The sequence below is a fragment of the Leucoraja erinacea genome, chromosome 15 (genome assembly GCF_028641065.1).
Source record: "Leucoraja erinacea ecotype New England chromosome 15, Leri_hhj_1, whole genome shotgun sequence".
Taxonomy (NCBI): Eukaryota; Metazoa; Chordata; class Chondrichthyes; order Rajiformes; family Rajidae; genus Leucoraja; species Leucoraja erinaceus.
Window position 1 is genome coordinate 3,463,845 of NC_073391.1, and position 20,257 is coordinate 3,484,101.

Below are 20,257 nucleotides of genomic sequence, written 5' to 3' on the forward strand. Positions count from 1 at the left end.
CTCAAAAAATAAATGTCTTAATCTTTCTCCTAGTATTTGGAAGACAAGTACAAAGGTTCCAAAATACCATCTCAGTTGCGGGTTCGCTTTTGGCTCGGACTTTCGGCCGTGGAGAAAAAATTCAACAGCTTTTCTGAAGGAAACTTCAGTGTATTTTCGGAATTGGTAAGCCAGAAGCATGGTTTGTGTTCTAAAATCGGAATGCTTAAGATTCTCCACAAATCGGGAAGCACCTCTGGGCAGATCCAAAGGTTGTCCTTGTTTTACAATGAAAGCAGATTAGCTTTGAACCACATGGATCTAGAGGTGGACTTGGCAGGATGGATGTGAAGAGGATGTTTCAGCTTGACGGACAACCCAAGGTTCACTAGTTAAAAATCGATTGCACATTCAAGATCAGGAATGCGCCAGGTTTTACGAGACGATGCGAGTCTTTGGAGATCTATTCCTGAAAGGCAGAGCAGGGTCTTTGATTTTCTTACAGATGAGTTAATGCATGGATTGCCTTGAACATTGCACAACATTCTCTATCTTGCATGCAATTATTTTTTTGTTCAGTGAGAAATATTGCAGACCACCAGTGCATGCTGAGTTGTTATCTGCTGTTCGGCTATTGCCCCTCACATACATAAACAAATGGTGGGATTTTGTGTTCACTCGTCGGTACTCGAGACTCTCGTGGACATTTTTCATCATGTTGAAAAATCTTCACGAGTCTTCCCGTGCTTTTCTGCCGTTAGCGAGTCTTACCGAGTACCTGCTGTTAGCGTTACGAGCCACGAAGAGACGTCCCTGAGCTCCGACGTACCCGTTATGTTCATTCTTCATGCTTACCATGAGTTACATTTTTTTTTTAAACTTGGGAGAGCTCTTGGAATGAACTCGTACCGTGGGACAGGACTAATAGAGTGTGGAAACAGGCCCTTTGGCCCAACTTGCCAATGCCAGCCAACATGTCCCAGCTACACCACACCTACCTGCCTGCGTTTGGTCCATATCTCTCTAAACCTGTCCTATCCATGTATTTGTCTAACTGTTTCTTAAATGTTGGGATAGTCCCTCCAGCAACTACATCCCCTGGCAGCTTGTTCCATACATCCACCACCTTTTGTGTGGGAAAATATTCTATTAAATCATTTTCCCCTTCACCGTAAACCTATGTCCTCTGGTCCTCGATTCTCCTACTTTGGGCAAGAGACTCTGTGCAGCTTTGTCAGATTTGTTGGGCAAGATTTTCGTGGCTGCATGGTTGACTGTTGAAGACTGTGGTCAGCTGGATGGAGACCATGGACATCTCCTGGAACTCTTGACACTTCTTGCCTCTCTCAGGATACAGATATTGTGTTGGTGGTCATGGTGGCCTGAAGCCACTGTGGGACTCTGCAAGCATTCCCTATGCAAGGGAGGCCCAGTTGACTCTGGAAGATTCCAGCAGGAATCCAAGTGATGCTTCAGTCATTGTCCAGTTTTGCGTAACATCCATTTTCTTTAGTATGCTAGCAGATGATGTGGTGTATGATTTATCCCAAGTTGTGAGCGTACTGTCATTGCTAATGTGTTTCCTCCCTCATGTTCAACTGCATATTTGATGGGGTGTTTTACCACTTCTGTTTCAGGTAGTAAAAATGTCACTTCCTCTCAGCATAGGGCAGGAAAATCAAAGTGCTACTTTGGTGGTGGAGATCTGAGTGGACCCCACTGAAACACTCTGCTTATTTAATACATTTTGGTCAACAGTCTTGGCCTTTGATCGACCTGTAGTTGAAAATTTTTGTTTGACATGCTTGTGCTTAACCAGACGCTATCATTTTTAATTTAAAAAATGTTTAATTTTTCTAACTCGCTCTCAGCTGATGAGTGTCACCTATAAAAAGTGCTCTCGATTTCCATGTGGATTTTTGTCGAACATTCGATGTAGTTGTTTTGTGTTACTGCTAGTTCTTTTTTAACCTGTTTTTTTTTCTTGTGTGCAGTACGAAAACCAAATCCAGCTCATGGGCAAATGGGGCACTACTGGGCTTGTGGGCCGCCACAAGTTTTCTGATGTGACAGGTAAAATAAAGCTGAAGAAAGAGAGCTTCATGCCCCCGAAAAGCTGGGAATGGGAAGAAGACTGGTTCATTGATCCTGAAAGAAGGTCAGACCCTTGTCCATCTAAATTGACTCTAAACAATTGTACATCATGTTGTTCCCAATATAGTTTAATAAGAAAGACTGAAATACTTTGCTCGTGAACCTGCGTCTTTTGCTAAAATATTTGCGCTGGTTTAATTTAATTTTTTTTTAATTTTCTTCCCCCCCCCCCCCCCCCCCCCCCCACCTCGTAGAAAAGCAGGAAATCTATTAAAACCCAATAAGGTCAAATAAACAGCAACCCAAGCTTTGTATTTAGTCGTGAATCAAAGAACGATGAATACAGTAGGAGACCATTCGGCCCCTGTGTTAGTGCCGCTCTTTGAGAGAAACACTCGGATTGCAAGTGGCAACTTACAACCCAGTTGCATCATTATCTCTCGGTTCCCTGTCCCCTGACTGTTTGAAGAAGGGTCTTGACCCAAAGCGTTGCCTAATCCTTCTCTACAGAGATGCTGTCTGACCCACTGATTAACGCAAGCTCTTCGTATTACATCTCTAGTATTACCAGCCTGCCTTTTTTTGTAGCCTTGCAAATTTTATTTTCCAACGTATTTATTCAATTTCCTCTTGAAGGCCAGAGTGGAATCTACTGTTTCTGCATTAGCTGGAACATTTTAGATTCCAACCACACTCGGCTCATTTTCACAGCTTTTCCTCGTATTGCTTTCAATTGCCTTCCCCTTGAATTTATACCTGTGATGTCCTGTCTTCCTTGCCACTAAAAGGATTGTCCTCCCTCTATCTGCTCTGTTCCTGATCCACCAACATTTCATTTACGTCCATCTTATTGGAACATATAAGATTATTAATGGATTGGACAAGCTGGAGGCAGGAAACATGTACCTGATGTTGGGGGAGTCCAGAACCAGATGCCCCAGGCACTGATTGTGGATGATCAGCCATGATCACAGTGAATGGCGGTGCTGGCTCGAAGGGCTGAATGGCCTACTCCTGCACCTATTGTCTATTCTCTATCTAATCCCCCTTCAGCCTTCTTGCACAAAAACAAAGCCCGAGCCGCTCTCGTCTATCTTTATAACTATAGCGCTTCAACCCAAGAACCATGAATCTTTTCTGGACCCTCTAACGCACATATAATTGCAGCGACCAGAAATGGAACTCTTCAGGCAAAGCTCACCGATGTTGTGTCAAGGTGGAACATCCCTGGGTTTTATACTCTGCCTCCTAAGGCCCAGAATACCACCTGGTGTGGCAGCATCTATGGAGCGAAGGAAATGGGCAACGTTTCGGCCCGAAACGTTGCCTATTTCCTTCGCATCATAGATGCTGCTGCACCCGCTGAGTTTCTCCAGCAATTTGATATGGGGCTGGAAAGCTGTGCTTTATTTATTTGTTTATTTATTTATTTATTGCCACTGCTAGTGTCGAGTTATTGGCTTAAAACACTATTATTCTGAAATGGAGGGCAAGGAAAATGACTGAAGGGTTGTTTAGAGACAGCGTTGTGACAGCATATGTAAGAAAGGCCTATGACAGTGTCAAAAATATTATACACCTTGCAGGGCTCTCACTTAATTTTTTTTCTCAGTTGTCAGCCGGGCAACCTTGGCAGCTTTTTAACTTGCCAAATGACAGTTTAGGTGGTCATTTAAGACGGCTTGCATGACGTGTGCGATAATGTGCTTGGACGAAGTGCGTAGTTACCAGTCGGAATTATGCTCAATGAAGCATTCACATATTATTTCTGCTTCAAATAAAGCCACAAACTAAACATATTCAACAATCAAGACGATATATAACACATTGACATGTAGCAAAATTATAATATATTATCTCAACTCTTTTTACACATTGCAATGAATGCAATTTCTATTATTTCTTTCCACTTCCAAACAAAAATCTGGTTGGATTATTCAGCGTATGATCAACCTCGGTGAGACCAAGCGCAGGCTTGGCGATCGCTTCCCACAACACCTCCACTCAGTTCGCATTAACCAACCTGATCTCCCGGTGGCTCAGCACTTCAACTCACCCTCACATTCCGAATCCGACCTTTCTGTCCTGGACCTCCTCCATGGCCAGAGTGAGGCCCACCGCATATTGGAGGAGCAGCATCTCATATTTCCTTGGGTAGTTTACACCCCAGTGATATGAACATTGGCTTCTCTAATTTCAGGTAGCCCTTGCTTTCTCCCTCCTTTCCCTCCTATTCCCAGCTCACCCACAGCCTACTGTCTCCGCCTCTTCCTTTCTTTTTCATGACACCCCTTCCCCCCCCGACATCAATCTGAAGAAGGGTCTTGACCCGAAACGTCATCTATTCCTTCGCTCCATAGATGCTGCCTTAACCGCTGATTTTCTACAGCTTTTTTGTCTACCAATCCCACCACTGGCCACATCTTCCCATCTCTTCCCCTGTTGGCTTTCTGCAGAGACCGCTCCGCTCCCTCTGTAACTTCCTGGTCAATTCGTCCCTTCCCACCCAAACCACCCCCCCTCCTGGCACTTTCCCTCGCAACCGCAGGAAATGCCACACTTGTCGTTTTAATTAAGTTCAGGACCATGGGGCCATATCTTCTGTTTAAACCAGCATCTGCACTTCCATCCTACACATGCTATACTATACGATAGAACTTTATTAATCCCAGGAGGGAAATTGTGTGTGTGTGTGTGTGGGTATATATATTATACACACACACACACACACATATATATATCTATATATATTTATACTAGACCAAGTGCAGACCCGTTGGGTCTGTTCCCCTAACTTGAGGTTGTGGGGGGGGGGAGAGGCGGCATGCAGCGTCACACACACTAACTATCTCCCCCCCCCCCCCCCCCCCCACTCACGCTAATTAACCCCCTTGATATTATATTAATGTTATTAATTTGCGCATTTTACCCCAACACCCCCCTACCCACTGACGCCAAGCCCCCAACGTGCGGTCACAACTGGGGGGGGAGGGGGGGGGGGGGTAGGGAGTGAGGACAGAGAGGGAAGGGGCAGAGACACAGAGAGAGGGGCAAGAGGGAGAGGGGGGTGGCAAGGAGGAGAAGAGGGAGGGTAGGTGAGAGGGGAAAGGTGGGGGTGGAGGGGAGGAGCGATCGAGGGTGAGAGTGAAGGGGAGACAGAGGGCGTGCTGAGAGGGGGGTGAGGTGTGGGGGAGGGGGAGCAGCAGGGAGGGGGAGGGAGGGGAGGGGGGTTTAGGGGAGGGATGGTGGGGAGGGGATGGGGAGGGAGGAGAGGGGAGAGAGAGGAGAGGGGGGCGAAGGAGAGAGAGGGGGAGAGGGGGAGAGGAGAGGAGGGGGGAGAGGAGAGGAGGGGGGAGTGGAGAGGAGGGGGGGGAGCATTAATATCTCTGTCATATTTCATCAATGGGAAAAATCCTCGGCACACATGCGGCGGAGGGGGGCTCTGAGCGAGGTGGCCAAAAATGACAGCCGTAGGTGGCGGCGTTCTCTCGGAAATCGCAGCACAGATCGCCAAAACCGGTCAAGAACAGACTTTTTAGTAATATACTAGACCAAGTGCAGACCCGTTGGGTCTGTTTCCCCAACGGCGTTTGCGGGGAAGGGGGGGGGGGGGGGGGGATGGGGAGGGGGAGTAGGGGCTGCGGCATCATACTCAAATTAACCACCCCCCCAAAACTCACAGGTGGGGGGTGGGGGTGAGAAGAGGGGAGGGAGGGGAGGGGAGGAGGAGGAAACATGACAGATTTGGGAGGGGAAGGAGAGCGGGGTAGGGGGGGTGAGAGAGGGGGATGGGGAGAGAGATGTGGGGGGGGGGGGGGATGGGGGAGGGAGGGGAGAGGGGTGGAGGGAGAGAGGGAAGGGGGTGGGGTAGAGAGGGAAGGGAGAGAGGGAGAGGGGTAAGGAGAGGGAGAGGGGTGAGGAGAGGGAGAGGGGTGAGGAGAGGGAAACATAGAAATTAAGTGCAGTAGTAGGCCATTCGCCCCTTCGAGCCTGCACCACCATTCAATATGATCATGGCTGATCATCCAACTCAGTATCCTCTACCTGCCTTCTCTCCATACCCCCTGATCCCCTTAGCCACAAGGGCCACATCTAACTCCCTCTTAAATATAGCCAATGAACTGGCCTCAACTACCCTCTGTGGCAGAGAATTCCAGAGATTCACCATTCTCTGTGTGAAAAATGTTTTTCTCATCTCGGTCATAAAGGATTTCCCCCTTATCCTTAAACTGTGACCCCTTGTTCTGGACTTCCCCAACATCTGGAACAATGTTCCTGCATCTAGCCTGTCCAACCCCTTAAGAATTTTGTAAGTTTCTGTAAGATCCCCCCTCAATCTTCTAAAATCTAGCGAGTACAAGCCAAGTCTATCCAGTCTTTCTTCATTTGAAAGTCCTGACATCCCAGGAATCAGTCTGTTGAACCTACTCTGTACTCCCTCTATGGTCTGTTTCCCCCAACGGCGTGGGGGGTGAGAAGAGGGGAGGGAGGAGGAGGAAACGGGATAGATTTGGGAGTGAAAGGAGAGCAGGGGTAGGGGGTGAGGGATGGGGAGGGAGCTTTGGGGTAGGGGGGATGGGGAGGGAGGGGAGCAGGGTGGGATGGGGAGAGGGGGTGGGGGGAAAGAGGGGAAAGAGTGGGGAGGAAGGAGGAGAGGGGTAGCGGGATTGATGGAAGAGGGACAGAGGGATAGGGGAAGGGTGTGGGGGGAGAGAGAGGTAGGGGGTGGGGTAGAGAGGGAAGGGGGTGGGGGAGAGAGGGATGGGATGGGAGAGGGGGAGGAGACAGTGGGAGAGAAGTGGAAGAGCGGGGAGGGAGGGAGGGGCAGAGGGGTAGCGGGAGTGGTAGACGAGGGACAGAGGGGTAGGGGGAAGGGGGTGGTGGTAGAGAGGGAAGGGGGGTGGGGGAGAGAGAGAGATGGGTGGCAGAGGGAGAGGGGTGAGGAGAGGGACACATAGAAACATAGAAATTAAGTGCAGTAGTAGGCCATTCGGCCCTTCGAGCCTGCACCATTCTCCATTCAATATGATCACGGCTGATAGAAACATAGAAACATTAGGTGCAGGAGTAGGCCATTCGGCCCTTCGAGCCTGCACCGCCATTCAATATGATCATGGCTGATCATCCAACTCAGTATCCCGTACCTGCCTTCTCTCCATACCCCCCTGATCCCCTTAGCCACAATGGCCACACCTCACCCCCCCAGAACTATAGCCATTGAACTGGCCTCAATTACTCTCTGTGGCAGAGAGTTCCAGAGATTCACCACTCTCTGTGTGAAAAAAGTTCTTCTCATCTCGGTTTTAAAGGATTTCCCCCTTATCCTTAAGCTGTGACCCCTTGTCCTGGACTTCCCTAACATCGGGAACAATCTTCCTGCATCTAGCCTGTCCAACCCCTTAAGAATTTTGTAAGTTTCTATAAGATCCCCTCTCAATCTCCTAAATTCTAGAGAGTATAAACCAAGCCTATCCAGTCTTTCTTCATAAGACAGTCCTGACATCCCAGGAATCAGTCTGGTGAACCGTCTCTCCACTCCCTCTATGGCAATAATGTCCTTCCTCAGATTTGGAGACCAAAACTGTACGCAATACTCCAGGTGTGGTCTCACCAAGACCCTGTACAACTGCAGTAGAACCTCTCTGCTCCTATACTCAAATCCTTTTGCAATGAAAGCTAACATACCATTCACTTTCTTTACTGCCTGCTGCACCTGCATGCCTACCCTCAATGACTGGTGTACCATGACACCCAGGTCTCGCTGCATCTCCCCCTTTCCCAATCGGCCACCATTTAGATAATAGTCTGCTTTCCCGTTTTTGCCACCAAAATGGATAACCTCACATTTATCCACATTATACTGCATCTGCCAAACATTTGCCCACTCACCCAGCCTATCCAAGTCACCCTGCAGTCTCCTAGCATCCTCCTCACAGCTAACACTGCCCCCCAGCTTAGTGTCATCCGCAAACTTGGAGATATTGCCTTCAATTCCCTCATCCAGATCATTAATATATATTGTAAATAGCTGGGGTCCCAGCACCGAGCCTTGGGGTACCCCACTAGTCACTGCCTGCCATTGTGAAAAGGACCCGTTTACTCCTACTCTTTGCACTCTTTACTCTAATCATCCAGCTCAGTATCCCGTACCTGCCTTCTCTCCATTACCCCCTGATCCCTTTAGCCACAAGGGCCGCATCTAACTCCCTCTTAAATATAGCCAATGAACTGGCCTCAACTACCTTCTGTGGCAGAAAGTTCCAGAGACTCACCACTATCTGTGTGAAAAATGTTTTCCTTATCTCAGTACTAAAGGATTTCCCCTTTATCCTTAAACTGTGACCCGCGTGTCCTGGACTTCCCCAACATCTGGAACAATCTTCCTGCATCAGACAAATGCAATTCAGGACTTTTCACTTCACAAGCAAAGTCAGAATGACAGTTAGTGAAGAATTTGAACAATCACTGAGCGTTCTCTATGGCAACAATGTATTTGAGCATTGGGCATTGTGACATCACACGATGGAACGTTCACCAGGGGCTGGGCTCCTGCAAAGGCATATGTAAATGAATCCATTCCGATTGGACATATGTGAACATTGGGCATTGTGACATCACACGATGGAACATTCACCATGGGCTGGTTCTGCTCGTGTGGGTGAGAATCCAGTTTCTTTTTGAAATATTGAGGTGGTGGGGGGGGGGGTGAAGGACTTGATTAAAAAAGTGTACCTAAACACGACGAAATGTAATGAGGAGCGGATACTTAGAAAGAAAAGTGAAATCTCTACTGAAATGGAAAAGACGTCGGCGATTCTGCGTCCGGTTTCGGAGTTGCGGAGAATCAAAGGAAGAAACGCGGCCGGAAAGCCGTACATGCAAATGGATCCATTCCGATTGGACGTCCGCGAGCATCGGGCATTGTGACATTGCACGGCGGGAACGAATCGAAAGGCAGGAAGGGATCCGTACTGCAGGCAGGCGGACGGATTTGAGTTTTATATAATAGATAGATATGATAGATAGTTATATATTCATATATAAATTACACCGTTTTGTTTTCATATGAAGAAAGACTGGATAGACTCGGTTTGTACTCGCTAGAATTTAGAAGATTGAGGGGGGATCTTATAGAAACTTACAAAATTCTTAAGGGGTTGGACAGGCTAGATGCAGGAAGATTGTTCCCGATGTTGGGGAAGTCCAGAACAAGGGGTCACAGTTTAAGGATAAGGGGGGAATCCTTTAGGACCGAGATGAGGAAAGCTTTTCTCACACAGAGAGTGGTGAATCTCTGGAACTCTCTCCCGCAGAAGGTAGTTGAGGCCTGTTCATTGGCTATATTTAAGAGGGAGTTAGATGTGGCCCTTGTGGCTAAAGGGATCAGGGGGTATGGAGACAAGGCAGGTACGGGATACTGAGTTGGATGATCAGCCATGATCATATTGAATGGCGGTACAGGCTCGAAGGGCCGAAGGGCCTACTCCTGCACCTATTTTCTATGTTTCTATGTTTTCTCGTTTATAACATTGTTTACAGAGCACCATGCTTCCATATTCTGTTGTGCTGCTGCAAGTAAGGATTTCATTGTTCTAACTGGAACGTGAGAGAATAAAACACTCTTGGCTCTTGACTTACTCCGCTAATGTGTGGGATAGAACTAGTGTACGGGTGATCAGTGGTCGGCGTGAACTGAAGGGCCTGTTTCTACGCTGTATCTTTAAATTAAACTAAAGACACTAAAACCAGAGGGAGTCTAAAGATGGGTCTCTACCCGAATCATCACCCAATTTCTTCTATCCTGTGTTGCTGGCTGCTCCATGGAGTTGCCCCGCACAATTAAAGCATGGAATAGTCTTCCACCTATTATAGTTACCCAACCAGACGCAACTTAATTTAAGGTATCTCTTTTTTCCCCAAGGACCCTTTTTTGCTTAAGTCCAAGTCAAGAGTCAAGAGAGTTTTATTGTCATGTGTCCCAGATAGGACAATTAAATTCTTACTTGCTGTCCGGCTCTGCGAGGCTCCCCTAGATCTCGAGGCCCTAAGCTTAAGCTTGTGTAGCTTATAGGTAAATCCAGCCCCGTGAGTTAGAGAGAGAATACATAGTGGAAAGTAAGTGTGGAGTTGAGGGGCATGTCAATAAATATAGGTTTCTAAGCAATAAGTGGAGGATTCATCTGAAAGTTGGCATTGTCTTTCAACCGAAGATTGACACAAAATGCTGGAGTAACTCAGCACGGCTCAGGCAGCATCAGTGGAGAGATGGATTGAGCAGTCTAAAGAAGGGTCTCCACCCGAAACATCACCCACTACTTCTCTCCAGAGATGCTGCCTGTCCCACTGAGTTACTCCAGCATTTTGTGTCTGTCCTCAGTTTAAACCAGCATCTGCAGTTCCTTCCTATACATCGTCTATGTACTGAACGTCCTCCTTTAATAAAGCATCATAAAGCTTGGCACGGAGGTTGTTAGATCTTTGTCTTGACATAGAAACATAGAAACATAGAAATTAGGTGCAGGAGTAGGCCATTCGGCCCTTCGAGCCTGCACCGCCATTCAATATGATCATGGCTGATCATCCAACTCAGTATCCCGTACCTGCCTTCTCTCCATACCCTCTGATCCCCTTAGCCACAAGGGCCACATCTAACTCCCTCTTAAATATAGCCAATGAACTGGCCTTGACTACCCTCTGCGGCAGAGAGTTCCAGAGATTCACCACTCTCTGTGTGAAAAAAGTTCTTCTCATCTCGGTTTTAAAGGATTTCCCCCTTATCCTTAAGCTGTGACCCCTTGTCCTGGACTTCCCTAACATCGGGAGCAATCTTCCTGCATCTAGCCTGTCCAACCCCTTAAGAATTTTGTAAATTTCTATAAGATCCCCTCTCAATCTCCTAAATTCTAGAGAGTATAAACCAAGTCTATCCAGTCTTTCTTCATAAGACAGTCCTGACATCCCAGGAATCAGTCTGGTGAACCTTCCCTCTATGGCAATAATGTCCTTCCTCATATTTGGAGACCAAAACTGTACGCAATTCTCCAGGGGTGGTCTCACCAAGAAAGGGGAAGTACAACGGGATCTTGTTCATCAGTCTATGAAAGTAAGCATGCAGGTACAGCAGTCAGTGAAGAAAGAGAATGGCATGTTGGCCTTGATAACAAGAGAAACCGAATATAGGAGCAAAGAGATCCTTCTTCAGTTGTACAGAGCCCTAGTGAGACCACACCTGGAGTATTGTGTGCAGTTTTGGTCCCCTAATTTTGAGGAAGGACATTCTTGCTATTGAGGGAGTGCAGTAGAACCGCCCTGCTCCTATACTCAAATCCTTTTGCTATGAAAGCTAACATACCATTCGCTTTCTTCACTGCCTGCTGCACCTGCATGCCTACTTTCAATGACTGGTGTACCATGACACCCAGGTCTCGCTGCATCTCCACTTTTCCTAGTCGGCCACCATTTTTTTCCCCCTTTTCCCCCCCTCACCCATTAAAAAAAGTTCTGAAGTCATTGGCATTGCTTTGCCGACTGACTCTCCTGTTAATTCCCTTTAACACATTTTCCCGTTGTGCCATTTTTCCAACTTTGGTGACTGCACTTAATTTCTGCCCAGATGGGGGCACTCTCTCACCAGGATTTACTTGCCAGTATGCCGGGATCATGTGTAGTTTGAAACAATGCGGTCAATGCCAGTGCACTGCCAGCTGGTGGCAGCAAACCACACACGATCCAATACAGCCAGAGGCACTGGGATTTCTCTAGTAACCTCTACACAATTGCCAGCGTGTATCTTGTGTTTTAAGATATCAAATATGCCGAGCTGATTTGGATGAGTGAGTTTTGAATCCTCACCAGGTTTGCCAATGGTGTCTAAGAGTCAGGAGATAACTCTGCTCCGTTTAATAAAAAATAATGTAAATATCAGCATGCAAGTTTTGCAAAAATGTGGATTAATAAAGAAAACTAAGCAGGAATATGTTGCAGGTGAATCGTGCTAAACTAACTTCTTTACTGTAATGCAATTGATGTGTGCATGGACTTTGCAAAGGTGTTTAATTAAATGCCTAGTAATAAACTATTTAATAAAATTGCAGCACATAGAAAAAGTAGAGCATTGTATTGTATTGTATTTTAATGACCACACAGCCAGGCTGGTGGAATTTGTTATCAGTACAGCTCGGTACAGGTTCCAACATTTCATCAAACATTAAACATATAGCATAGATATACATACAAACAGACGCATTGCATAATACATAAGGGCCATGCTTATTCTTATTCCTCACCGTACAGAGTTTAAAATGTTAATTGCAGTGGGAATTAAACTGTTTTTAAAGCGGTTTGTTTTTGAGGCAATTGTCCTGTAGCGCCTCCCAGAGGGCAGTAGCTGAAAGGCATAGTGTGCAGTATGAGTAGGATCAGAGATGATCTTGCGGGCTCTGTGTAATGTCCGTTTGTGGTAAAGTGATTCGGATAAATGGATATAAAAGTGGCTTGCTTTAGAATAGGAAATAAATATGGTTATTATTATTATTTTGAGCTGCTGGATGATGGACAGATGAGTTCCCTGAATATTGGTACTAGGACTGCTTATATATGAATGCCTTGGGAAACGGATCTGCACAACAAATTTACAAACGAAACAGAAAAAGCTGGAGTAACTCAGCAGGTCAGACAGTATTTCTGGAGAAAAGGAATAGGTGAGGTTTCTGAAGAAAGATCTCAACCTGAAACGTCACCAAATCCTTTTCTCCAGCTTTTTGTGTCTATCTTTGGTTTGAACCAACATTAGCAGTTCTTTCCTACAAATGTATGCTATCTAAATGGCGTCAAGTTGGGAAAAGGGGAAGTACAACGGGATCTGGGGGTCCTTGTTCATCAGTCTATGAAAGTAAGCATGCAGGTACAGCAGTCAGTGAAGAAAGCGAATGGCATGTTGGCCTTGATAACAAGAGAAATCGAATATAGGAGCAAAGAGGTCCTTCTGCAGTTGTACAGGGCCCTAGTGAAACCACACCTGGAGTATTGTGTGCAGTTTTGGTCCCCTAATTTGAGGAAGGACATTCTTGCTAGTGAGGGAGTGCAGCGTAGGTTTACAAGGTTAATTCCCAGGATGGTGGGACTGTCATATGCTGAGAGAATGGAGCAGCTGGGCTTGTATACTCTGGAGTTTAGAAGGATGAGAGGGTATCTCATTGAAACATATAAGATTGTTAAGGGCTTGGACACGCTAGAGGCAGGAAACATGTTCCCGATGTTGGGGGAGTCCAGAACCAGGGGCCATAGTTTAAGAATAAGGAGTAAGCCATTTAGAACGGAGATGAGGAAACACTTTTTCTCACAGAGAGTGGTGAGTCTGTGGAATTCTCTGCCTCAGAGGGCGGTGGAGGTGGGTTCTCTGGATGCTTTCAAGAGAGAGCTAGATAGGGCTCTTAAAAATAGCGGAGTCAGGGGATATGGGGAGGAGGCAGGAACGGGGTACTAATTGGGGATGATCAGCCATGATCACATTGAATGGCAGTGCTGGCTCAAAGGGCCAAATGGCCTACTCCTGCACCTATTGTTTATTGTCTATTGTATAAGCGATACATGACTGAGAAGTGTGGTAGATGGTGAGCAGGGAGTCTACCGCTACAAGCAGGTGTGATCTGGACTGGGTGAGCATGTAACAGATAAGTGATCTCAAATGGGAAATACTGCATTATAAAAGGGAGAATAAGGAAAGTTGGTAAATAATGGTACTGGGTCAATACTGGGTGCATATGTGAAAATCTCTCTGAATACGATTGGTTTAAAAAATATACATTTTCTTTCAACATAAAAGCAGCTTCAGGAACCAGAGCTTAATAAGTAAAAGTATGGAGTGTAAAAGCAAAAAGGTAGTGTTGAACCTTTATAAATGTTTGTGTAAAATAGTCATGTGGGTGAAGATCGTGTTTTACAGGGATTGATTGGGAGAAGTGGTGGTGAAGTGGAACAGGGAAAGGTGGGATGGGATTTAAAGATCAAATACAGTGCCCCCCATAATGTTTGGGACCAAGACCCATCATTTATTTATTTGCCTCTGTACTCCACAATTTGAGATTTGTAATAGAAAAAATCACATGTGGTTAAAGTGCACATTGTCAGATTTTAATAACAGCCACTTTTATACATTTTGGTTTCACCATGTGGAAATTACAGCAGTGTTTATACATAGTCCCCTCATTTCAGGGCACCATAATATTTGGGACACAGCAATGTCATGTAAATGAAAGTTGTCATGTTTAGTATTTTGTTGCATATCCTTTGCAGGCAATGACTGCTTGAATCTGTGATTCATGGACATCACCGGTTGCTGGGTGTCTTCTCTGGTGATGCTCTGCCAGGCCTGTATTGCAGCCATCTTCAGCTTATGCTTGTTTTGGGGGCTAGTCCCCTTCAGTTTTCTCTTCAGCATATAAAAGGCATGCTCAATTGGGTTCAGATCGGGTGATTGACTTGGCCACTCAAGAATTGACCATTTGTAACTTTGAAAAACTCCTTTGTTGCTTTAGCAGTATGTTTGGGATCATCGTCTTGCTGTAGAATGAACCGCCGGCCAATGAGTTTTGAGACTTTTTTTTTTTACTTGAGCAGATAGGATTTGTGTATCCACTTCAGAATTCATTACGCTACTACCATCAGCAGTTGTATCATCAATGAAGATAAGTGAGCCAGTACCTTCAGCAGCCATACATGCCCAGGCCATAACACTGTGTTTCACAGATGAGGTGGTATGCTTTGGATCTTGGGTAGTTCCTTCTCTCCTCCATACTTTGTTCTTGCCATCACTATGATATGTTAATCTTCATCTCATCTGTCCACAAGACCTTTTTCCAGAACTGTGGTTGCTCTTTTAAATACTTCTTGGCAAACTGTAACCCGGCCATCCTATTTTTGCGGCTAACCAGTGGTTTGCATCTTGCAGTGTAGCCTCTGTATTTCTGTTCATGAAGTCTTCTCAGGACAGTGGTCATTGACAAATCCACACCTGACTCCTGAAGAGTATTTCTGATCTGTCGGACAGGTATTAGGGGATTTTTCTTTATTATAGAGAAAATTACTCTGTCATCAGCTGTGGAGGTCTTCCTTGGCCTGCCAGTCCCTTTGCGATCAGTAAGCTCACTGGTGCTCTCTTTCTTCTTAATGATGTTCCAAGCAGTTTATTTTGGAAAGCCTAAGGTTTGGCTGATGTCTCTAACAGTTTTATTTTTGTTTCTCAGTCTCATAATGGCTTCTTTGACTTTCATTGGCACAACTTTGGTCCTCATGTTGATAAACAACAATAAAAGCTTCCAAAGGTGATGGAAAGACCTGAGGAAAGACTAGGTGCTGAGAGCTCTCTTATACCTGCATTAAGGAGGCAATTAAACACACCTGAGCAATTACAAACACCTGTGAAGCCATGTGTCCCAAACATTATGGTGCCCTGGAATGGGGGGACTATGTATAAACACTGCTGTAATTTCTACATGGTGAAACCAAAATGTTTAATAAAATCTGACAATTTGCACTTTGCACATGTGATTTGTTCTATTACAAATCTCAAATTGTGGAGCACAGAGGCAAATAAATAAATGATGGGTCTTTGTCCCAAACATTATGGAGGACATTTTATCAAAAGTAAAGGAAATTGGAGAGGGTTCGGGGAGAAAACCCTTGACATTGGTAAGAGTCATGAGCTAGTGGTCATATATTTTGAGTAATTGGCAAAAGATCCAATGTATCATGGGGAGAAACCTTCTCTTGATGCTCCCACAGACATTGTGGCTGAACTTGGGGGAAGTTGACTTGCGTTATAACTAAAGAGCAGTTTGAATAGGTTTTCAGGCAGTGAATGACAATAGACAATAGGTGCAGGAGTAGGCCATTCGGCCCTTCGAGCCAGCACCACCATTCAATGTGATCATGGCTGATCATCCCCAATCAGTACCCCGTTCCTGCCTTCTCCCCATATCCCCTGACTCCGCTATTTTTAAGAGCACTATCTAGCTCTCTCTTGAAAGCATCCATAGAACCTGCCTCCACTGCCCTCTGAGGCAGAGAATTTCAGACTCACCACTCTCTGTGAGAAAAAGTGTTTCCTTGTCTCCGTTCTAAATGAGTTACTCCTTATTCTTAAACTGTGGCCCCAGGTTCTGGACTCCCCAACATCGGGATAATGTTTCCTGCCTCTAACGTGTCTAAGCCCTTAACAATCTTGTATGTTTCAATGAGATACCCTCTCATTCTTCTAAACTCCAGAGTGTACAAGCTCAGCTGCACCATTCTCTCAGAATATGACAGTCCCGCCATCCTGGGAATTAACCTTGTAAACCTATGCTGCACTCCCTCAATAGCAAGAATGTCCTTCCTCAAATTAGGTTGGAATGGTGGAACCCTGGAGAGTGTGGCTGACAATCTAATGCAGCGGAAGGAAGAAGGAATAGAGCACGTGGATGGGTTTTGAGGTCAACTGAGGGTAGATGAATCAATTCAACCTGTGAATTGCATGCATAATGGATTGTAGGGGTCTGATAAGGGTGCAAGAGAACTGGGATGATGGCCAAATAGGAATTGCTCTGGGGCAGAATATGGCAACATAGAACAGAAATTGTCGTTACTACTCTTCCCAATTAACAAGATTTTGTTGGTAAATAATTTTAATTTCAAAACAAGCAATGATTATGAATCTGTTACAGATCTGCACCAGATGCAGCCTTTACTTCCTCTTCTGCCTCACCTACACCCTCCATAATCACTCTCGCACTTACCTTGGGAAAGACTTTGAACCTATTGCACAGCCTCTGCTAAAACTATCGTTCCAGGTGCGACAAAGGTTCACCTGCATCTCCTCCAACCTCATCTACTGCATCCGCTGCTCTAGGTGTCAGCTGATTTACATCGGGGAGACTAAGCGTAGGTTGGGCGATCGTTTCGCCGAACACCTCCGCTCGGTCCGCAATAACCAACCTGGCCTCCCGGTGGCTCAGCACTTCAACTCCCCCTCCCATTCCCAATCCGACCTCTCTGTCCTGGGTCTCCTCCATTGCCAGAGTGAGCAACAGCAGAAATTGGAGGAACAGCACCTCATATTCCGCCTGGGGACCTTGCGTCCGGATGGCATTAACATTGAATTCTCCCAATTTTGCTAGCCCTTGCTGTCTCCTCCCCTTCCTTAACCCTCTAGCTGTCTCCTCCCACCCTCCTATCCGCCCGCCCTCGGGCTCCTCCTCCTCCCCTTTTCCTTCCTTCTCCCCCCCCCCCACCCCCCATCAGTCTGAAGAAGGGTTTTGGCCCGAAACGTCGCCTATTTCCTTCGCTCCATAGATGCTGCTGCACCCGCTGAGTTTCTCCAGCAATTTTGTGTACCCTCTGCTAAAACTAAACTGATCATCTATTCTGCCGAAGTTTTTAAAAAATAGCAATTGATTATTGGGGGAAAAAAGTAATAAAGCAAACTATATAATGCCTCTTAATAATCTTTAATAAGATCAACATGTTAATCGTTGGATAATTTCACTTCCTTGGTGAGTGGAAGATTGTGCACTCATCGTGTTGAAAGCTGACATGCTCATCACCTTGGACTGAAAGGACAGATTCCCCCCCAGTATCTGGGGCCAAGCATATGCTGCCCCCTTCCAATCTTTAAGAAATCTAATGCTGCATTTGTTCTGAATTTCCTTTTTGCAGAATCAGATTTTTTTCCCTGTGACTTGAGGAATCTCGTCTTTTTCTAGCCTCTGTCGCATTGGTTTGTGTCAATCCCAAATTGGAGGGGAAATGCCTTCATCTATTATTTAGCTAAACCAGTCTGAAGAAAGGTGTTGACCGGAAATGTCACCCATTCCTTCACTCCAGAGATGCTGCCTGTCTGTTTCCAGCATTTTGTGTCTATGGTACAAACCGGCACCCGCAGTTCCTATCTACACACCTAGCTAAATTCCTGATCCCTCCCCCAATTAACCTCATTAATCTCATTGCTAAGACCCAATGAGGGAGGGGAAAAGAGACGAATGAAGCAAGACAAATATTTATATTTCATGTCAAACTGGGCGATCGTTTTGCTGAACACCTTCGCTTAGTCCGCCTGGTTCTGCCCAATCTCCCGGTTGCCAAACTCTTCCCATTCCCACACCTGCATTGTCAGTGAGGTCAAATACAAATTGAAGGAACAGTACCTCGTATTTCACTTGGGCAGCTTACGCCCCAGAGGTATGAATTTTGATTTCTCTAACTTCAAGTATCCCTTCTATTTCCCTCTCTCTCTCTCTGTCCCTCCCCAACCCAAGTCATGTACTTGTTGTCTCAAAGTTGTCTTGTTGGGTCTCATTGTAACTCGTTTTCACCCAGTCCACAGCTAACAATGGCCGTTTTCCTTCATCATTGTTACTTTTCAGCTTATCTTTCACTCATTTGTTCTATATCTCTCTCTACCTCACCGTCTATATCTCTCGTCTCCCTTTCCCCCCGACTTTCAGTCTGAAGAAGGGTCTCGACGCGAAACATCGCCTATTCCTTTTCTCCAGAGATGTTTCCTGACCCGCTGAGTTGCTCCAACTTTTTGTATCTATCCTAATTTTCCTTTTCCTCATGAATTATCTGTTTAAGAAGAGGAGAAGGGAGAATTCTCCACCTCTAACGAGGGGGCCTGAGATTAAGTAATTGTTTAAACTCTGAGGTTTTCCCCTTCATTTCATTACTATGATCCAATGCAGGAGATGCAAAGACAAATATTTGTATTTCAGAGTATACAATTTAAACAATGTATCCAATTTAACGTGGCCTATTTTATTTTTGTCAGTTTGCTAACAGAAGCTGATGCTGGCCACACGGAATTTATTGATGAAGTCTATGAAAATAACTCTCGCTATCCTGGGGCTGAATGGAAAATAGCAAAGGAGCCTTACACTGATGTGGTGTGTATTGTGATATGTGTTTCAAATGTGACATTGATTATCCAATTAGAAAAACTAATTGAGCACAGTTTGCGAGTCCCTTTGTACAGTATAGTGTGCTCTCCATCCATAGCCAAATAACACATGGTAACAGTTGTGACCTCTGAGCACTGCTTTAATGAGCTTATGTTGAGTTCAAATTTGGGTCTCGCATTATAAGTAGGATACATGGAAATCCTGCTGGTTTGGCACAAGTTCCAGCATGGCGCAAGCTCCTACACTGCAGAAAATAAGCAAACAAAGCTCATTTGGCTCCCGTGTCACTTGCGTAATTTTAATGACTCAAATCCCATGAACTCTTCAACTTGCAGTGATTTGAAACTGACTCAAAACACACACATGCGTTATTATAACCATACAACATACCGAGCTCCCACGAGCTGTGTCACTAGGACAGATGAGGTATTTCCATGCAGAATATACATTATTTTCAGCTATACCCTGAAAGCTTACAATGAACTCCACCAACACCTTGCCTCATGCTTGCAGACAACATTGTCTCTTGCAGTCCGACAACTTGCCAGCTGCAATTTGAATTGCCAGATGAGAACTACTACACTATTTGTTGATGCCAGATACAATATCTGTAAATCTTTCTCTGTGGTTTTTTGTGCAGGAAAGATGTCTTGAATTGTTTACAATTAATGAATACATTGGTAATTTGAAATCTGCTCCAACTGATTAAACTAAAGCTGTTTCTAATCCTGATTCTATAACTGTTCCTTGGAGATGGCTTGTAATTTATTTTTAATAGAACGGAGAAAAGAGTGTATCAAAAGAAGAATTTGAACCTCCAGCAGGGTGGAACTGGATGGATCAGTGGGAGTATGATGTCAACCGAGCTGTTGATGAGAATGGTAAATTTTACGGTTCACATTTAGTTTTCTTTTATATGTTTGGGTGAAGGGAGGGAAGGTTTTATTCTTTCAGCAGTTTTCACAGTTTCCTCTGTTCCAGTTAATTTGTAATAAATGAGTAATTAATAGTTTCTGACAGTTTCAAAAGCAATTGATTTCCTTTCCAAATGAATTTGATCCTTTAGTTAATCAGTAAATGGTATTGACATGCCGTTACAATCTATTCGGCATGCATTAATTCTCTTCAAGTAACTTGCAGCAAAGGTTCAAAACTGTTCATTGTAAACGGACTGAAAGAAAGCATAACCGTGAAAAGATTTCAAAGATCAGCTGAATAAATATGACCAGCAGTTGGTGTATTCATAGAAA

The 20,257-nt window shown here is 45.2% G+C and overlaps 1 protein-coding gene across 1 annotated transcript in view; it reads left to right on the plus strand.

Moving 5' to 3' along the window:
* The window catches only part of LOC129703906 (myoferlin-like), a 329,673-nt gene that overhangs the window by 151,727 nt on the left and 157,689 nt on the right, over positions 1-20,257 (plus strand). The window contains exons 24-27 of the mRNA XM_055646609.1: positions 34-165; positions 1,974-2,137; positions 18,878-18,992; positions 19,786-19,888. Coding sequence (XP_055502584.1) covers positions 34-165; positions 1,974-2,137; positions 18,878-18,992; positions 19,786-19,888 — 514 coding nt within the window. The remainder of the gene's footprint in view (positions 1-33; positions 166-1,973; positions 2,138-18,877; positions 18,993-19,785; positions 19,889-20,257) is intronic.